Source organism: Grus americana, chromosome 22 (genome assembly GCF_028858705.1).
Source record: "Grus americana isolate bGruAme1 chromosome 22, bGruAme1.mat, whole genome shotgun sequence".
Classification (NCBI taxonomy): Eukaryota; Metazoa; Chordata; class Aves; order Gruiformes; family Gruidae; genus Grus; species Grus americana.
This window is the reverse complement of record NC_072873.1, coordinates 596,072-615,713: the sequence shown is the minus strand read 5'-3', so window position 1 is coordinate 615,713 and position 19,642 is coordinate 596,072. Positions and strand designations below refer to the sequence as shown.

At 60.5% G+C, this 19,642-nt stretch overlaps 1 protein-coding gene across 3 annotated transcripts in view; it reads right to left on the bottom strand.

The window, feature by feature from the left end:
* Nucleotides 1-19,221, bottom strand: part of KCNH6 (potassium voltage-gated channel subfamily H member 6) — a 33,455-nt gene extending 14,234 nt beyond the window's left edge. The window contains exons 1-6 of one of the 3 annotated variants that reach the window (XM_054801172.1): nucleotides 18,983-19,221; nucleotides 15,632-15,862; nucleotides 7,511-7,666; nucleotides 4,568-4,677; nucleotides 2,385-2,697; nucleotides 666-877 (exon numbers count right to left, since the gene is read on the bottom strand). In XM_054801172.1, the coding sequence (XP_054657147.1) occupies nucleotides 666-877; nucleotides 2,385-2,697; nucleotides 4,568-4,677; nucleotides 7,511-7,666; nucleotides 15,632-15,862; nucleotides 18,983-19,058 (1,098 nt within the window). In that variant the 5' untranslated portion in view covers nucleotides 19,059-19,221. The remainder of the gene's footprint in view (nucleotides 1-665; nucleotides 878-2,384; nucleotides 2,698-4,567; nucleotides 4,678-7,510; nucleotides 7,667-15,631; nucleotides 15,863-18,982) is intronic. The other 2 variants (XM_054801173.1, XM_054801175.1) reach the window with 2 other exon arrangements.
* Nucleotides 19,222-19,642: the final 421 nt, after the last annotated feature.

Genomic DNA, 19,642 nt, shown 5'->3' with positions numbered 1-19,642 from the left:
GCCTCAGTTTCCCCACTTGTAAGAGCTCCCGACCTGGGACAGCGGGATACAGCAGCACCTTTCACACGCACTGATGTCCATGTGTCCCCCACGGTGACAGTACAGTGCCACGCGTGTCCCCCGCGGTTACGGTGCACCACCACAAGTGTCCCCGGCAGTGGCAGGGCAGGGCCACCCGTGTTGGTGACAGTGCAGTGCCACCTGCTGTCTCCCAGGGGATCCTGTGGCCCTCGGCGTGGCCACCCGTGCTCCTGGTGTGGGGTCCCCGGCAGAGCCGTGCCCCGGGGGTCCACCCCCGGCATTGGGGGCAGGAAACGGTGGCCAGAGCCTCCTCCACGAACGAAGCCACATGCACACACAAACAGCACACGCTTGTGTCCCCTTCAAGGCCACCATCACACCATGAGCAGTTCATGCCGGTGTTCCCCTGGCCACAAAATACCAGAAATACTGATTTAGGGGAAAAAACCCAAGCATTTCAACCACTCAGAGGAAAAGATAAAAATCAAACACAAGGATGCTGGCATTTCCTGGGATGGACACTCCAGGTATCACTGCCCTCTCTGCTCCTCTCCTCCAAAACCCACGGGAATGGCTGTGACTGTATCCCAGCAGCAACACCACCACCCCATCACTGCCGCGGTGGCATCTCACCGCCCACGTACCTGTGTGACCTTCTCGGTGACGTTCTGGGTGCGCTCCATCACCTTGTGGGGAGCAATTATCTCAATCTCCGTGGTGGAGCCTGAGCGGTGCTTCTCCAGGTTGAACTCCACGAAGTTGAGTGTGAACTGGGGTATCTGGCTGATGGTCCGGTACTTCATGAGGTCCGAGTCTGAGGTGGAGTTCGGAGGGTTGGGTTTGACATGTGAAGCCTCTGAAAAAGGATGGAGAGGAGCATTGAGAAGGGCAGTGTGAGCAGGAACCAATCCACAGAGCCCTGACCTGAGGGTAGGACATCCAGGAGCTGGGGACCACCACAAGGTGCCACCAGAAGATACCAATATCTGCCTGGCCATAAAGGCTTGGCTTCTTCTGGGTGACTCAGACATGGGATACCCAACCTGAGATGCCTGAGAGGGGGCTGCTTTACCAACTGCCAAAACACAGAGGCATCCAATATCCTTTGCTACCCCTGAAGACTGTGGTGGGTTGGGGGCCAGCCCCAATGAGACCCACCAGGGAGGGATGCCAAAACTGGCATGAAAACAGGTGAAGGAGGAGGTGGGTCTCTTCCACCCTTGCATGCTTCAGCCTGACCAACAGAGCTCCTGAGCTGCTGCCTTGGTTTTGGCCACCAAACTGAGCCAGGAGCTGGATGATATCCCCACTCAGATGTATCCTCCACCCCCAGGCTCCAGGTAGGGAGGTCAGAGCTTTCTCTTGAAGAAGAGCTGTAGTGGGGCTGGATCCTGGCAGTTCTCCCTTGGGACCCAGGGACCTGCCTCTCTGGGTCACCCCAGCGCGGGACCAGGGAGGAAGCCCCAGAGGTGGTTGCTTCATGGTCAGGCTTGTGGCAATGTGTAGTCACGGCAAGGAGCATGTACCCACACCCAGGGCTTCAGGAACATCCCCAAGCACCGTAACCAGTGTGTCCCAACCTTTCTATCTCCTACAGGCAGGGTTCTATTTTCAGTTTTCTACCCCTTCTGTCCCTTGCACTCTGACATTGACTGAAGTGTCTGAGTATCTGAAGACATCGTGAAGGTGCCCAGTTAGCGCTAGCGATCCTGCTGCCACCCTTCTACTCCCTGCTCATTCCCCTTCCCTCTCTCTCTACGTTGTGTCCCCTCCTGAAGGTCCATAACCTGTGACTATTTGAGGATCATGATCCCCCACCCCATTTTCTCAACCCAGACACCGCAGACTGATCTCTCTCCATCCCCAGTTACTGAGGCTTCTCTTGCCTGATCTCCATCATATTTGTCATCATCTGTCTCACGATAGCAAGAGGTCTGGACGTGAACACCGTGGTGGAGGTACGTTTCCTCCAGCCCTACAGAGTGGCCTGGCCGGTGTCTCGTCCACCTCCAATGCATGGGACACAGCTCACATTGCACATGCCTGCAGACCCCTTCCCTCCCTCCCGGGGAGGTGGGACGGCATCGGGATGCCCCTCACGGGGAGCAGCCAAACGCAAACTCACGCGGTCTCACATCTCACACGCAACAGCACGGATGGCTCTACCCAAACAGCAGGACCTGCCTACGCAGGGAACCGCATGGAGACCAGCGGGTTTTGGGGAGAAGACCCCAACGTATCTCCAGTTTGCAGAGGGAAAAGCAGTGCAGGGTAAGAGACCTCCCCCCCAAGACGTGCCGGGGCCATCGCCCAGGACCGTGGCTCCCGCAGTAGGACCGACAACTCCGGGGTTTTTCCCCTACCTGAGTTTGCCCTCCTTTCCCTGAATTTTCTCTGGAACTCAGACCTCGCAGCCTCAAAGTTGTCCAAGGAGGAGACCCTGCGGAGGCTGTGGAAGCTGCCCCCGGGGCGAGACCGAAAGAAACCCCACGCAGAGTACGACCCTCGTGGGCCCAGCAAGGGAGGCTCTTGTTTCGGGGACGAGTGTTGTAGGGTGGGGTCGGCCTCCAGGCTCGGCCTCCGCTCCTTTTCCAGGAGGGATTCGGTCTCTGACTGCACACAGTTCTCCTTGGGCGATGTCTTCAAGTCCCTCAAAATCAGGGAGTCACCACCAGGCTTTAAGACAGCCGGGAGAAAGCGTTTTATTAGAAGGAGTCCTCGCGTGCTGGGGGGGAAGGAGGGGGAGCCGGGAGGGGGTGAGAGGAGGGGCAGAGGGCTGGGAAGCACTGCGGTTCCTGAGGTCACCTCCAGCCGGGACCAGGACCTGCTTTGCGGTGGGGTGACCGAGTCCTCGGGGACTTGGCAGCTCCTACCTCCTACCAGCTCCCACCGAAGGCTGGGCGGCCGCGGGGCGGTTTGCAAGGCGATGCTGCGCAGCTGGGAAGCAGGCCAGAGCGAGAAGAGAAGAGGAGACCCTAGGGATAGGCTTGCCTGGAGTACCTGCCTTTTCCGAGGTGTCCCTACGCCCCACCGCTGGACCTGCCCTTCCCTCACCCGCTGCAGGAGCTCAGGCCACCACTGAGGGTTGGTGCCCGGGGTCCTGTGCTGGCGTCTCTGGGAGACGACGTGCTCTGCACCAGGAAGCACCGGGGGAGCTGCTGGGCTTGCAAATTGGGCCATATGTGGTTCTCCCTCTCTACAGTACCCCCGGCCGTTGCTAAACCTTTTTCTCTGGAGACCTACAGAGTTTCCAGCCTTTAACGACTTCTGCAGTGGGGTGCACAAAGAAACCACCTTCTGGGGCAGAAATCTATGGGTCTATGCCCACGCCAGTCATACCCACGGGAGGGACTGGGATTTTGCGCGCGTGCCCAAGGCAGACCGTGGCACTTCTCACCATCCTTAAGGACCTTACTGCAGCTTGTAGGATGGGGTGCCTGGAGGGGCTGGCTGCTGGCCGCCCCTGCATCTGCTGGGCTGCCCCAACTTGGACCAGGCTCCACCAGGTCATCAGGTTGCCCTCAATGCACATCTTCCGTGTGTGTACACCTGAAACGTGGCAGTGCACCGTGCAGCTTCAACCTGGGGGTACCCAGAGCCTTTAGGAGTGCTGGTGTCTGTAGGAGCAACACACCCAGAGCATCTGATAACGCTACAGATGTCTTCAACTTGCCATAAGCACAACCTCTGAGAAGACAGGCACCTTTCGCCTCATCATATCTGTAATTTTGGGGAGCAGCTTTATCCAGGCTGTCTGGATACACCCAGCACAGTGAGAACCTGGTGCCTGGGGACGCGTTAGCAGAGCAAAAGCCTCCTGCCCACAGCACTGTGCCTTGAGCTGCGGCATTTCAGAAAACAACACGCCTTTGCCCGGAGGTACCTTGAGCACTTTTGAGAGTCAAGAAGCCAACAAGAACAGCAATCTCTAAAGAGGTCCCACCAACATTTTTCCAATCTCATCATGTCAGCAATGACAGCATCACCCTCCATCACGGAAAGCACAGTCTTTGCTGACGGACTAAGCCAGAGCTGCCTGTGCTGCCTGCCCCCTGCCAGGAAAACGTGGGGAAATGTGCCCTTCCGAGGTTTGCCTGCAAGCCCCTGCCAGTCCCTGCTCAGACCAGACCTGCTCCAGTCTCCTGCAGTCACCAGCACGGCTCCTTCTCCAGGTGGGGACAACGCCCTGGAGCTCCACCATCCCGGACAACTTGCACTACGGAGCCAGACCTTCCTCCCAGCTTTGGCAGCGGTACCCACCGGCTCGGCACATCTCCCGCTCCCCCTGCAAGCCACGGCATGTGCCGCGCCGGGCTGACCCTGGAGAGCAGCCCCGTCTAGCTCTACCCCACGCCACCGAAGCACTGCTGCTCACCGCCAGCCCTCACCGGGGCCAGCGCTCAGCGCTGACCCAGCGCCGGAACCCCTACCGCTGGATACGGCCCGAGCCACAGCAGCCGAGGGAGAGCGGGATGGGGAGAGCGGAGGAAGAGCGCTGGGACCTGGCCTGAGGCATGGGCTTATATCAGACAAAGGCTACGGTTACCTTTCCATAGTCAATGGCTACTCCATCAAACTCACTGGTGGGCAGAGATTTCCGCTGGATTTTGAGTCGCCGCATGGACGGGAGACTAAACTTCAACCTCCTACCTTGACCTTGTTAAAAAGAAAAACAAAACACAAGAGAGACAGATGTAACCTAGCTGCACGTGACGGTTGGAGCGAGACGGGTCGGGGCGGTGGCAGGGGAAGAGGCTACAGAGAATTTTGGGTGGCTTTGGGGGATGTACCTCCTCCAACACACTTGCTATTCCCATGCCATCACATCGCCGTGTGCTCAAGGCAGATCCTAACCTGGCAGAAAGCACCGCCGGGCTGGAGGAGAGTCCCCTACAACTGCAGATGCAAGACGGGAAAGGTGCAGAGCATCCCTAAGCCAATTAGAGGCTAAAGCCACTTAAGGGATTTGGACCTGGAGGAAACTGAGCCTCTAAATCTCCTTGGTGGGACTTGGCAAGAAAAAAAACCATGCAAAAGAGATGGTAAGTTAGCGAGGCATTAAAAAAAGTAGTTCTAGCACTTTTGTTCCTGGAGTTGTTCTGGATTCTACGTGAGTGATGCTGGACCAAAGAGGGGGTCCCTTGCTGCCATCACAGGGGACCAGGAGACCACCTCGCTGGAAACTGGGACCAGGGCAAGGGCAGCCACGGCTGCAAGGGGCTGCGAAAGATGTTCAGGAGGGGCAGGGGCCAGATGTGGAGAGGAACCGGCAGTGCCCACAGCGGGACCCAGTGCCCCCAGTTGTGACACCCAGTACAAAGTCGCTCGTTCTCTTCTAGTGCTGGTCTGTGGAGGAGACCGCGGCCGCCTGCCACTACAGGGTTAGCGTGAGCAGCCAGGCTCGCACCCTGCTGCCCCAGGGTCTGGCTCAGCCCTGGGGTTCACCGACCCCGGCGGTACCAGTTGTACTCACTAACCAGACCAAAAGTGGCCTAAATCCCAGGACGCGTGGGGCGCCACACGAGCTCCGCAAAGGCATTGTCCTCTGGGAAAAAGCAGCACGTTGAGGAGCTGTTTGGTTTTGGCAGGATTTGCTTCCCTCACTGAGCCCCGACACACCACCGAGCTGCTTGGGCAGGCTCCCGACCTGCCCAGCTCCCCAAAAATGCCCCCGCCGATGGGGGGACCTGCGCGAGCTCCCTCTGCTCACCCCATCCCCGCTGCCCGGAGCAGCTCTGCAGCTGGAAGAAGCAAAGCGGACGACTTTCCCTGTGCACCAGTGAGCTGGGGACCGGCAACGCAGCCGCCTGCGGCCATGTAATTAAAGGCTGAGTCAGAAAACCCATGCACGAGACCGGTCTGGGCTGGCACCAGCAGCTCTGGCCCTTCCACACTCCCCGGCGCTGGAATGGGAAACCTGAGCAACACTCCTCGGGATGCGCAGCGCCATCTCCAACTCACGGCAAAGCAGTAGGTACCCCTTTCCTTTGGGTGCCTTCTGCAGCCAAAGGTACATCTCAGGGTGGGATGGGGTACGGATCCATCGTATGTAGAGACATACGGAGAGCTGAGGGGGCTGCAAAGCAACACCGGTGCTGGAATTTAGGATTTCCTTAGCGCTCTGTGCATAGACTAACTGGTACTAAAGCAACACGCCAAAAATATAAATCTCATCACACAGGAACACATGCACAGGTTATATATACATTCACACGCATATGTCCGTAAGTCCCGTGTGTGCATGTGTCTGGCCTGAGGATATATAAAACCCATCACCACACAGAGCGACTCCACTGGTACCTGCTGCCACGCACACAAACACCTTAATGGCTCCAGGATGTATATATGCACCGAGTGTGAATGAGTTAAAACTCACATTACCATAACGGTACAACGGGCAGCGCAAAGGGTCCCCGTCGGTCCCTGATGCGGCCCCGGCGCTGGCTCCGCTCCCGGTCCCGCTGTGCCACCCCGCCTGCCATGGGGGGACAGACCCAGGCTGCTCCCACAGCTTTACTTTGGGTCCTGCCCAAAGTGTCCCTACAGCGACCCGCACCCCCAGGGCGCGTGTGCGTGCACGTAGATGTGGGATCATTTCCCTGACTGAAATGCAGGTGCCTGGCACCGAGGGCCGTAGAGCAGGAGGATGTTTAGAAGCTACGGCTCTCCTTCCCATGGTCCGGTCTAACATCTGCATCCCTGGGTATCCACATCCCTTGGGAGCCTCACCACGGCTTCCCTTTGATGCAGCCTTCCCAAAAAAGGGAGTTTGAATTTTCCACTGCTTCCAAAAGCCCCACAAAACCCTGGGATGAGCCTGGGGCAGCGAGGAACAGACCAAAGCCTGGGCAGGCTCAGAGCCATCCCAGCACAACCATCCTTGTGCCATTTGACGGCAGTGATGTCCCCATAGCACAGCCGTGCCGTCGGTGACACCGAATATCCCCTGGCCCTCCCGGTGACCCCCGCCATGGTCCCATCCCATGCCAGCACCTCCTGCCCTGGCCAAGGCCGTGCTGCAGGCACGCAGGAGGGGTCCGAGGCACTGCCAGAAAAAACCTCCCAGGTTGGAAAGGACGCAGGAAGGCGGGGGGTGCGTGGAGGGGCTCCACAGCAAGACACCCTCTCCTTAAAACTGCACCATCCCGTGCCGGGGGGTCAGTCCCCACCCCTGCCCCCAGGTCCCCGGGGGTTCGGGAGGTGTGTGCGGGCTGGTGCGCGCGCGAGGGGCTGTGCAGGGAGCACAGCCGGCCCTGACGGCCTTTTGTCACCCAGTTAGTGTTTGGCCGGCTCTGTCCCCGAGCCGTGCAGAAACACAAACCTCCGCTCCTGGGTGCTCCATGGGGCTCAGCCCCATGGTGCAGGATCCTGCCCTGCCGTGGGTGCATCCTTTGGCCCCCACGAGCTCCCGAGAAAACCGTGGGATGGGGCTAGCCCTGAGGATGCCGCGCTGCCCTCCCACCGTCCCCACCGTCCCGGGGACACCCACCTCCGCGCCAGCTCTGCGACAGGCGCTGGTGCAGGCTCCGGCTGGCGCTCTTGGCGATGAGCTGTGCCAGGTCCTCGAAGTTGAGGATGAACATGATGACGACGCCGTCCTCGTTCTTCACCGGCACCACGTCCACCAGGCAGCGGAAACACGAGGCTGCCGAGCAGAGACATGCTCAGGGGGGGCTGCGCAGGGGGTTCTGCCCACCCACTCACCAGCACAAAACACTTTTGGCAGAAAAATACTTTTTTAAGCACTTTGATGGGTGCAATCCCTACTGATGGGGAGTGGAGGATTTGGAGGCCTCTCTGAGCCCTGGGAAAGGGCCGTATCTCTGCAGCATCCCAGCTCGCACAGATCGCATCTTGCCTTTTTTTTTTTTTTTTGTCCCAGACAGTCATTTATATTAATGTACTTGAGAACAGCAATTAAAGAGTAGGTAATTAAGAACTCAGAAAGTCCCAGGTAGTGGTTTAACCTCATTAAGCATGCTGCTTGTAATCACGCCATAGCTAATTGCCCTGCAATCGCCAGGCAGTTTTTGAGCACTGACTTCAGCTGTCTTATTTCCTGGATGTGGGCAATGGGGGTGAGCCCGACCACGTGCCCCATCCCAACCCCGGGCAGCAGGACGTGTTGGAATTGGTGTGATGGTCCCCAAGGACATCCCCTAAAGGCACTGCCATGGAGCCGACAGGCACAGGCTCATCTCACTCCTGCCATGGGGAAACTGAGGCACGGGGGGGGGGACACACACACGACACAAGGACTGGCTCAGTATCCTGGGAGTGAGGGGGCTGTGGGGAGGACCCTGAACTGGCCCCCGTGCCGCAGCCCTGCTGGCAAAACCCCCTGAGCCCTCCCTGGGCTCCTACCCCAAACCTCCTGGAAACCGTGGAGCAACCAGGTACCACTGCCCGGCCGGTACAGAGCGAAGCAACCTCCTTCCACGGCGGTTTCTGCTGGGTGTGGATCCCTGATCTCGCCTTTCCCCCACGCTCTGATTACCAGGGATTAGTGGATCCGGCAGGGATGTGCTGCTGTCCCGGTCCAGTGCTTTCCCGCTCTCACCATGGCCAAGCTGCGGCCAGGAGGGGGATGTCAGCCTTTCTACGTATAATTTTAAGGAGCTCAGGGCCTCCCGTAATCAGGAGCAGATGGCTGGCATCGGGCAACTTCAAAATCTGCTGTGACGTCAGGGATGTGCACGTACACACACACACACACACATGCACAAGAATGGGAAAGAAATGGATATGGTAAAATCCGTTTAAAGGGCCCGGCAGCCAGGATTATTTCTTTATTTATTTATTTCATCGTTGTTCACCACAGGGAGAGGAAATCCACTTAAACGCGTGAGCTGGGGAGGAGGTGGGGGGGGGGATTTTCAGCAGATAAAGCTGTTTCGAAGGGACGCACGGGCACGCTGCGGACTACCCGCGTGCAGAGCCAGTGGGGATGGAAAGAAATGAACCCTTTTCCCTCCCTTTGTCAGGATTTTTAGGGATCTAAAAGGCGAGCGGTGTCCTTTAGGTGATGGCAAGCGAGGGAGGTGTCCCACACGACGCTAAGGTGGCACAAGCCCAGCGGGATGATCCGGTGCCATCCCTGGGATGCTGCGGCTCTGCCTGTGCTGATGTTGGTGTGTGCAGGGGGTGTGCACGTGTGTGTGCCTGCTCGCCTTCGCACGTGATGCCCTGCAGCATGGGATGCTTCCTCCTTTGGCGTGTGATAAAATGAGTGGTTTTTCTCCCCCACAGGTGATTTTGAAGCACCACCAGTTTCCCTAGGACCCGCGGCCCAGTGGGGGTCATTGGCATGGGCAGCCATGGGCAGGTCCATGCTTCCCCCCTAGACTGGGAATCCTGATCCAGACGGCCTGATCCTGGCTCACGTGCTCTGCCTTGCTGCATCCCTTTCACTGCTTCACTTTTCCTTCCTGAGCTCCTCCGTGGTGGTGGGAGGGGATGGCTTCCGAGCTGTTCTCATGGGGGCCGGATCCTGGCAGGCCCTGTGTGGCACGGAAAGGGTTAATCCCAGACGGATGCTAAACAGCTGAAAACTGGGCCCAGTTACATCCAGTTGGAGGGATATAAGGAGCAGCTGGGAGGAGGCTGGGGTTGGGTTTGGGAGGCAGCTGGTGCCTGGTTTGATCCTGCAAATCTGGGAGGTGCTGAGCCTGAGCAGCGCTGGCTGGGGCAGCTGTGAGCTCCCACGCGGATCCCAGGGGAATTGCCCCAAAAGTGGCTCTGCCAGGCACAGCCCCGCGTGCCAGGAGCTCGGTGCCCGGCTCTGACCCGTGCCCCACAGCGTGGATGGGACCAGGGGGGTGTTGGAGCATGAAGGATGGAGAGGATGGGGCTGGGGTGGGAACACTGGGTTCCCTTAAGCCTGGTCCGAAGGCAGAGCCGTCCCCCAGGATTTGGGGTCTCTGGGAAGCTGTGATTTGGGGTACCCCCAGCTCTGTGGAGCGGCTGCAGCTGAGAGACCCCTGGCAGCCAGTGCCCCGACTCGGTTTCCCTGCAGTGAGCCAGCCGGGTCTCTGCAAATTCCAAGCCTCCCCATCCTTCCCCGCAAAAACCAGGCACCTCAGACCTGCTGTGGTGCTGGTGGGCTGAGCTGGCCCTGGGAGGGACCCCAGCCCTGCGCTCCCGTCCTCGTTCCTCGATCGACTGTCCCCATCCATCTGCCTGTCTCTTCCCTTCAGCTGTTCAGCTAATCTGTCTCCATCCATCTAATTTTATCCAGCCACCAAATGATCTCCTGGAGGAGCCCCGGGGGCATTCGCAACCTGCCTGTGCTCCACGGGGCTGCTCGCGTGCCCCTCCGGGGTGAAACCCAGCCTGGAGGCTGGGGAAAGGGCTCCGCAGGAGGGATGCGACATGGATGCTGTTTTGGAAGATCCCACGCCCGATGCGATGGGTTTGCATGGGCTGGGAAAAACAGCTCGTTCCCTAAAATGCTGGGTCGGGTTTGATCTTCCCAGCACCCAGCCCACGTCCCTCAAGCCGAGCGCTCGGAGGTTTGCGCTTTCTGACCCATCTTGCCTTCTGACCTTGATAAAAGTGAGCACGTAATAACATTAAAAATGTCATCGTCGGGGGCCCTCCCTCCCCGGCACTCTTATCCTCTGTGGCCGCCAGTGGTTAATGCATTTGTCGGTATCATCAGTATTAAACTAATCAACAGGACATGGGGGTTTCCAAGAGCCGGACACAAACCAGTATTGTTATGAATATTAAAAAAGCAAGCTATTAATCTGCCCTCGGAGCTCTTACCGAGTCCTTCCCCCCCCGGCTGGGAGATTTAATCTGCAGGGTCTCATGGCAGAGTGGCTAAATCTATAGCGGTATTATATAACGGAGCGGAGGAGAGGGGCTGGGAAGGGCACGGAGGGGCCGGGCACAGGGATGGGGATGGAGCTGTGCTGCGGGGCTGGCCAGCACACCCGGGGAGATGCTCGGGAGGGCTGAGCCTTGCTCCCGTCCAGGGATAAATCAGCGTCAGGGCCGGGTGGAAACTTCAAAGGGAAGCACAGATTGCTGGGAGGCCCCAAAGCAAATCCTCGAGGCAGGATGGAAAATGATGGAGGTTGGGGCTGAGCCCACGGGAGACGGGTCTCCCTCAGGGTCCGGGGTGAGCAATGGGTGCTGGGGAGCCTCTGCACCAGGAGCGAATGTGCACCATGGGGCCTGCACCGGCCACTCTCCCCGCACCCAAACGGGGATTTGGGAGACTGAAACCCGCTGTGACACCAGACCAGCAAAAATGCTCTTTGCAGCATCCCCCAAACCACTAAAATGACCTTATTAAGTAACGGTGGCGGGACGGAGGTTACTCCCTGTGTGGTGACGACCAGCAGGGATTTCTGTGCTTAGCAGGGAATTTGCTGGTTGGAAGCAGCAGCGGAAGGGGAAAACCAGGAGCATCGGGTGGCTGCGGGTACCCACCAACAATGCGGCCACAAGAAGGATGCCTCCAAGCCCGGTGGGATGTCTTGGGGTGCAGGTGGAAGGATGCTCTGATCCCCAGGAGCCAAAAGGAGTCCCGGATCAATACGGGGTGGGGGGGGGGTGTCCACAAAATGCAGCTTAACCTCCTCTGCAAGCAAAGCGAGCGGCTGCATCCAGGCCCATGGTCCTTCCCTTGCTAAATCCCCACTGGCCGCAGGAATTAGTCCAGCTTAGCGCGGGGCTGTGTGGCCAAAGCTGCAGCACTGACAGCATTTCCCAGGGCTGTCCGGCCATCCCATGGGGCCAGCTCCCACTGGGGATGCAACAGCTGGCGAGGATGGGGATAGAGGGTTTGGGGTGGGGGCTCTGCCAGGGCAGGGAATTCAGGAAAAAGCCTCCTGGGAAGCATTCCTGGGGATGCTCTGGGCCTGTCCCTCTGTTTGTGGGACAGCTGGTCCAAGCACAAAGCACTCGCGGAGCACCAGAGGATGGAAAACGTGTCTCTTCCAGCTTTGTGCCCCAATCACGCCATCCTCAGGACAGAGCAGGGGCAGTGGGGGTGGCCGGAGCTGTGGTGCAGCTATGCTGAGGATGGCAGAATTGGTCCCACAGCGCAGGATCTCTGGGACCAGAGCGTTTGTCATTGCGAGGCGGGATGTTTATAAGTCCCATCTGGAGTCAGGCCATGGTGTCTGTCCCTTTCCCGAGGTCACAGCCCCGCTCTGCCGAGCCTGACCCTTAAAGGAATGCAAAGCAAACAGCCCCAGCTTGGCTTAGAACCCAAGTTTTTGTAGAAGCAAAGAGCTCAAGTTGGGGTTGGGGTTTTGTCAGCTGGCCGTGCCTCCCTGCTCCTCCGCCACCCGGGAGGTCCCCTCTGTCCTGCCTTGTCCACCCCATGGGGCAGCAGCAGAGGCTCCCTGGGGCTGCCAGCGCTGGCCCCCAGCCCCAACGGTGCAAGGATCTGGCAGCTGCCGGTGGGATTTGCCCTCCTGCTTCCAATGAGCCCACTGGGCACATCACGCATCGCTGTTTATAAAGCCGTACGGAGAAACCGTGGCTGGATCCATCCCTGCCTGGCAGCTGGCAGCAGCTGCTGGAGAGGTGCTTGCTGTGCCATGGACGTGCCCTGGGCTGGGGACAGAGGCGACACGTCCCGTGAGTCCCCCTGTCCCCTTTGGGTGCGGTGACACCCCACGACCCCTGCCTGCCTGGTTGCCAGCCCCATGGGGACCCACGGGGGGACATCCCGGGTGACACTGAGTGCCCCAATCGCTCTGCGACCTCCCCCCTCCTCCTGGAGCCCCCAGGGCAAATCCCGGTTTTACAGCACCAGTGTAATGAGTTTGCTGGGCTGATCTGGTCCCTCATCCCCAGCCCCAGGGGACCGGCACAGACTGCTCCTGCGGGAGGGGACCAGCCCATGGCTCTGCCTGGGGAGGGGACGGGGCTGGGGCTGCAGGCCACGGCTGCCCCACCAGCTGCTCCGGCTGTCTCAGCCCCACGTCTCTCATATTCATAAGCATCACATTCATGCAGATTAACGGCGAAGCGTTCGGCAGGCACTGCCAGCTGCTGCCGCTCGGGCCGTGCCAGCACCGAGGTGCCCAGCACCTGTGGCCACCGGCCCCGCTCCAGGGACCCTGGGGGCTCTCACTGGCGGCTTTACTGCAAAACACATCACCTCGGGGGGAAAAAAACCCCAACCTTGGATGCAGCTCAGCCCTGCCAGCCCCTCGGTGCTGTCCCCAGGGGATGCTGGAGGGGGCTCGGCTCAGCCCTGGACACTGCGGGGGGCTGGTGGCTGTGGCTGCGCCTCGCCCCGGCGGGACCTGATCCCATAATGACCCCCCCCCCGGCTGGGGCAGCCCCCGCTGTGCAGCATCTTGTAAGGAAATTAACTTTTCACTGATCTGCCGGCTTTGAGCAGGGGATTAGAGCCCACACGTGCCGCGGCTGGGCTCTCCCCTCTTTCCGAGGCCTTTTTGGGGCTGCCGTGGCAGGGAGGGACAGCTGCCCTTGCTGGGCTGCTCCCATCTTCCCCCAGCGGGATTTGGTTCTTGGCTCCATTTCGGCTGCCTGGAGCTGCTCTTGCCATCAGCACCCGTGGCTCCTTTTATAATTAACTAATGACAGCAGGGGTGTCCGGGTGAGGACCGAGAGCAAGGCTGTCCCCAGGGACATGCATCACCTCGTCATACAGCATCCTGCCTGTGCAAGGGCAGAGCCACCTGCCCAGACACCCACGGGTGCCCCCCTTCCCACCTACCTCCATCCATCCCACCCTGGCCCTGCTGGGAGGAGCTCCGACAGGCAGATTTGGGGTATAATATTGTCTCTGGCAACCAGAAAAGCAAGGAAACAACCCCGCAAGCTGCAGAGCCAGGAGTACCGCAGTAATAAACAGCAGGTCGAGGCTGGAGATTGGTGCCGCTGGTATGAAAAGGAGGACAGGCGGGTTCGGAGCCTCCACCGGCTAATTAAGCAGCAGCTCCCTATAATGCAAAGGCCTTTTCTTTGCCGATAAGACCCATTTATAATGGGCTGAGCGGTTGCAGGCTGAGTGCTGGGGGGAAACAATTGGAAAGCATATTGCTGGTGGGGCTGGGTTTTAAAAATAGACATGAAGGGCTTGCTTCTGGGCTTTTTTTTTTCCCCCTTCTTTTTTTTTTTAATAAAAAAGAGAAGAAAGCAGCTCAGAGCTGTACTGAGAGTTTCCCGTGGCCTAGAGGAAGAGCAGGGCTCTGAGGAGAGCACTGAGCATCCCGTGAAGCCGGCAAGAACAGTTCAAAGCAGGGAGGATGGTGCTGGATCGGGCTCCCAGCCAAGTGGTCCCCAGGGACGGATGGGGAAACTACCCCGAGGGAGGGGAGCAGGGCTGCAGAAGCTGTCCTTGCCACAGCCACGCGTTGGCATCGGGATGGGAGCAGGGGGACAGCATGTGCCCGCGTCTCCTCGTGCCTCCCGGGCTGCGCTGGGCTCCAGCCAGCCCCCTGCAAACCGCAGCGGCCGAGGGGGATTCGCAGCCCAGCCCTGGCACCACTCCCTGGTCCTGCTTCACCCAGGACTGGCTCCGCGGGGAAGAGCCTCGACCAGGTCCCTCGGCGAGGATGGGAGGAAAACCATACGGGAAACGCAGCTGGTGAGCGGCCTGATCCTGCCACCGCGCAGGGTCTGGCCCCGCCGGGTTAACCGTGTGGGTTAACACGCAGGGGTGCTGCCAGTGGATAATTCCTGGGGACGATACGCCAGCACCTGGATGCCAGCCCGGGAGATAGGGTCTGGGAGGGAGGCCAGGACACCTGGGTCCCAGCCCTGGAGATAGGGTGCTGGGCTGGGAGCCAGGGCTCCTGCCTTCTCCTTCCCTTCGCTTCCAGTTGTTTCTCCTCTGCTCTGCCACCCCAGGAGCCGCTGGCAGTGGGGTGCAGCCCCTTGCTCAGGCCAAGCCCCTGTCAATACAATCTAAAGCAATGGGAAAGCTCCACAGGTTGAAAAAAGGAAATACTTAATATTTTTAACCTCTAGCGAGCACCCGATCTGCATCCCCCTGCCCCTGGGAGCCCTGGCCGCTGCTGGTTTGCAGCACTAAATATTTATTTAACTTCCTGCAGTATTAGAACTAATCACTAGTATTTTCCATCAAAGCTTCATTTTCATCTTAACGTAATTCCATCTGTGCACGCACAGCCGCATCCTGCTCGCTGGACAGGCAGCTCCGAGGCTGTTGGCTGCACCCGCTTTTGGCAGAGACAGGGGGTCTGCCTCGTCTCGGAGCACAGACCAGGAGACCTGTGTCCCAGCCTGGCTCCTCAGTGGGCTTCCCACGGGATCCTCCTTCATGACACAGGCGTCCCAAGAGCGATGCCACTGCTTGCCCTGGGAGCTCTGAGCCATCACCAAGGACTTGCAGCCAACCCGATTCCCAAATAATCTGGCAACAACTTCCACTGCTTGAGGTCCCAACGCCCCCAGTGCCCCATCACAGCAGGGATGGCTCCATCCCGCCGGGAGCCACCATGGACTCGCCCTCAGCAAAGCCCCGGGTCTGGGTGAAATCCCGATGCCCTGGCAGCATCAGACCCCTTTCGTTCCCACCACCGGCTTCCGACAGCCCAAATCCTGGGCAGGTGACACCTCCCACTACCAGACCATCCCAAAAAGCGACTCTTACTGTCTTTGCGGTAGTAAAGGATCTCGAGTTTGCACTCCTCAGAGCCGAGCAGGGCCTGGGTGAGCTGCGCGATGGAGCTCTTGGTGGTGTCGGGGCCGGTGAGGAAGTCGCAGGTGCAGGGTCGCTGCATCACCTCCACGCGGGAGTAGCCGAACATCTCACAGAAGCCATCATTGCAGTAGATGATGGCGCAGTTCTCCATCTGGGCGTTGGCGATGAGGAACTTGCGGTCTGCAGGGAGGCAGAAGAACACGAGGTTTAGGGAGGTTGTGGGGACCCACAGGGATGGGGGACAGCCTGGGTGGATGGGGGGTGCTTGGGCTTTTTGATGCCACCTGCCACGAGGCTTGTGCAGGGACGGGCTCCCCAGGGACACCGGTGACAGGTTGGGGGGAGGATGGCTGGCACCAGCCCGCCCCGCCCCGGGTGCTGCCCTGCTCTTCAGAGAGATAAAATTTCCCCAATTTCATGTGAATCAGTGACTGTGGAGACAGGGGGACCCAGAGGGGGGGACCCAGAGTGGGGGGTCCCCAGTAAGGCAGTTTTTGCTGGGGTGGGCCAACCTGCGCAGCCTCGATGTCTCACCACTCGCATGTGGGGACTCGCTGCTGTCTAATTCACGGGCAATCTGTCCCTGACCGGCACTGCAGGCAGAGGGAAGAGCTGCAGCGTCCGTCCCTCCCCAGGAGCTTATCAGGGACCTGAGTTATCTCGGAGACTTCCCACCCTTGCTCAGATTTGACTGAAGTCAGGCAAGGGGCGAGAGGAGGAGTGCGCGTGAGGCTTGGCATCGTGGGAAGCTGGGTGAAACCCATCACACTAATGATTCTCCTAATGTTTTAGAGGATAATTGTGCCTTCGGGCTGAAGCTGAAATCCAGACTCTGCTAGGCTGCGTGGCCCCTGTGCTCAGGAAGAAAGGGGCTCAGGTGGAGGAAAGGGGAAACTGAGGCAGGGAGTGGTGCTGCCCCATCCCCTTCTGGTGCTGCAGCCACCCGGGCTGGGCTGGGGCCGGACTCACTGTCGTGCCAGGGTGTGTGGCAGCGTTGCCCAGCCCATGTTGTCCAGCCCAGATGGAGCCGCTTCCATCCTTATCCTGGGGGAGACCCAGCCTAGAGCTTTGATTTGGTTTGACTTTTGTTTTTTCCAAGGAGATCGGGGGGTGCTGGGCTGGGGAGGACCCTCTTTGGGACAGGTTTGCTGGGATGTGATGGGGGGCTGTGGATGCTGATGTGACAGATGCCGTGCCCTTCCCAGCAGCATCCCAGCGTTTGGCATTGGCTCTGGGCTGGAGCCAGAGGCAGGTCAGAGCAGAGGGTCCGTTTGGAGGCTGCCTCCCATGCCAGACCCCAATTAATCTCCTGGATTACCCAGGAATGGCATCTGCAGCCTGCGCACTCCAGAACCCCGCTGAGCTCCAGCCTTGTGGGGAATTTCACCCAAATGCAGGAGAAACCTCTGCATGGCTGTGGCACCCAGCACCGGGACCCAGTGGTGTGTGGGGAGCCCTCCCTGGCACATTGGGGCTCTCCCTAATGTCACCTGCAGAGTCCCAGCTCTGCAGGATGCCTCCCAGTAAAACCAGTGCCCCCAGGGATGCTGCACTGAGGTCTTCTGCTTCATCCCACCCTGTGACAGCCCTTGGTGACCCTTTGTGGGGGACTCCCACCCCAGCACCTTTCCCTCTCCCACGCAGGGCTGATGCTAGTGCTTGCGCTGCAAACAGCACAAACCAGCACAGCCAAATTTTGCTAGTTCCCTCTTCCCAATCCTTCCCGATCCCTTCGCTCTGCCAGCTGGAAGGCGGCACAAGGAGGGGACCTTCCCCCAAAGCCCTGCTCCTGGGGATGCGCTCCCCACCCGCGATGAACGTTTCCCCATCCAACACCAGCCCCGCGGCTGGATCCAGGCTGTGCTGGCGCAGGACAGGATTTACAGGGCTGGCAGGGTGCCGGAGCAAGCCGTGCTGGGCACAGGGGATGTGACCGAGGCCGGGATGGGAAGGAGCTGCAGAGCCAGGTCTCCTCGGGGGTATTTTCACCCCAGATTTGCCCTTGCCCTCACCCACAGATTTGCCCTTGCCCCCATGGTACCGGGGCTCTGCACCGGCCCTGGGAGGGAAGCGTTGGGCCTCTCTGGCTCCAGCTGGGACTCAGCCAGTGCAGCTGCACCCATGGAAGCTGCAGTGGGGGGGTGAAGGCACCCACGAGCAGAGGTGGACATGCTGCCAGTGATAGTGATGTGACTGGGGGGGGGCTGGTTTGGTGTCTCCCAATACCTGTCACACCACGAAGCTGCCATGGGGGAGCACGGGGAGATGTTTTGGCAGAGCCCAGCTGGTGCCCGACATGGCTGGCAGAGCGCAGGCAGGGAGCGGGCAGGGACGAGGGGCCCTGGCTGCTTCCCTGCTGGCACACTTCGCCACGTGCCCCTGCTGCTCCCCAGCCGCCGCTTCCCAGTGGGGACTGATAGGAACCAGGGACAGTTTTTCTCGCTTTCTGTCCCCAGGGTCACGTCACTCACTGCCAGGGCAGGCAGACAGATCCAGCAGGAATGGCAGCGCCAGGGACGTTTGCCCACCCAGCAAACTCGGACACCAGAGAAAAACCACAGCGAGCCGGGGCAGTGGGGGGGTGCACAGCCCCAGCACCCCACAGCAGACCCCTGAACACAGCTTTTGGGGGGATCCCAATCCCCTGCTCCCCTCCCCTCATCCCCAGCTGTACAGGGGTACCCCAGCCCCATCGGGGTGCCCAGACAGCGGAGGCCCCGCTGCCTCCTCCCCACAGCCCCCACCCAGCCGCACACAACCCCCAGCGCTCCCCGATGCGCACGAACTCTTCGCTATATTTGACACAAAAACCAGCCCAAAAATTCATATAAAGGGATTACTCCGAGCAACAGCAAATGGCAACATTTCACCAGGGACGGCTGCCTCCGAGCAGCGCGGAGTTGAAGGCAAACAGGCAGCGAGCCCGTCTGCGCTGGCGTACACCCCTCTCCCCCAGCCCCGCCAGCCGGGGTCCCCTCCCCGCCGCCCCGGGGACCCCCTGGCAGCCCGGGCACTGCGGAGGGCTGCGGTGTCTCCGGCCCCCCGGGCACCCCCGGGCTGGGACCGCCCGTCCCCTTGTGTCGCCCTGTCTATAAATACCGCGGGGACGCTGCCTGGCTGTCGCCCACCCCTCTCCCCCCCCCGGAGGTCACAGGGGCGCCTTCATTTCCCCGGGGACACCCCGCGGGTGGCCCCGCTCTGCCCTCCCGCCTCACCCCCCCCCCCCTTCCCCGCCGTGCCCCGAAGTTGGGGGGGGCCGCCCGCCGCCGCGGGGAGCGGGCCCGGGGGTGCGGTACTCACTTTGCCCTTCAAATTTGCGGATGATGGTGTCCAGGTAGGTGTTTTGGGGGGCCACATGGCCCCGGCGTACCGGCATCGCTCCGCCGCCCTGCGCGCCCCGGGAGCGGCGGAACTTCCCGCGGGGGCGGCGGGGAGCGCGGCCCGGCCCCGGAGCGGCTCGGTACGGCCCGGCACGGCGCGGCCCCGCTCCGCCTCACCCCAGGGTTGGCCGAGCTCTGGAGCCGAGCCGGCCCGGGGCTCCCATGCTCCCGGTGGCCGGAAGGGGGAACCCCTCCGCCCGCCCTGCCGCGCCCGGCTCCGGGCGGGGGCGGCCGGGGAGGATGAGGATGGGGGGGGGGAGGAAGGGGGGGAGGACCCGCTTGAAAGGGGGAGAAAATAATAGAATAAAATAATAAGAGTAGAAATCCCCAAAGTGCTTAGTCACCGCTGCCCCGGCCCGCCGGAGGCTCCGGGGGAGCTGTCAGCAGCAACAGCTGCCGGCCGGGGGGAGCTGGCACCCCCCGGCGTCCCCCGCGTCTCCCCTGTACCTCCCGGCACCCCGCGGCACCGGCACCCGCACGGCACCGCCTGGCACCGGCCCCGCAGACTGGGGGTGCTCCGGGGCGGGGCGCGGGGGGAGGGAGAAGGTGGGTGCTGGGGGTGCTGGAGGTGAGGTCCTTG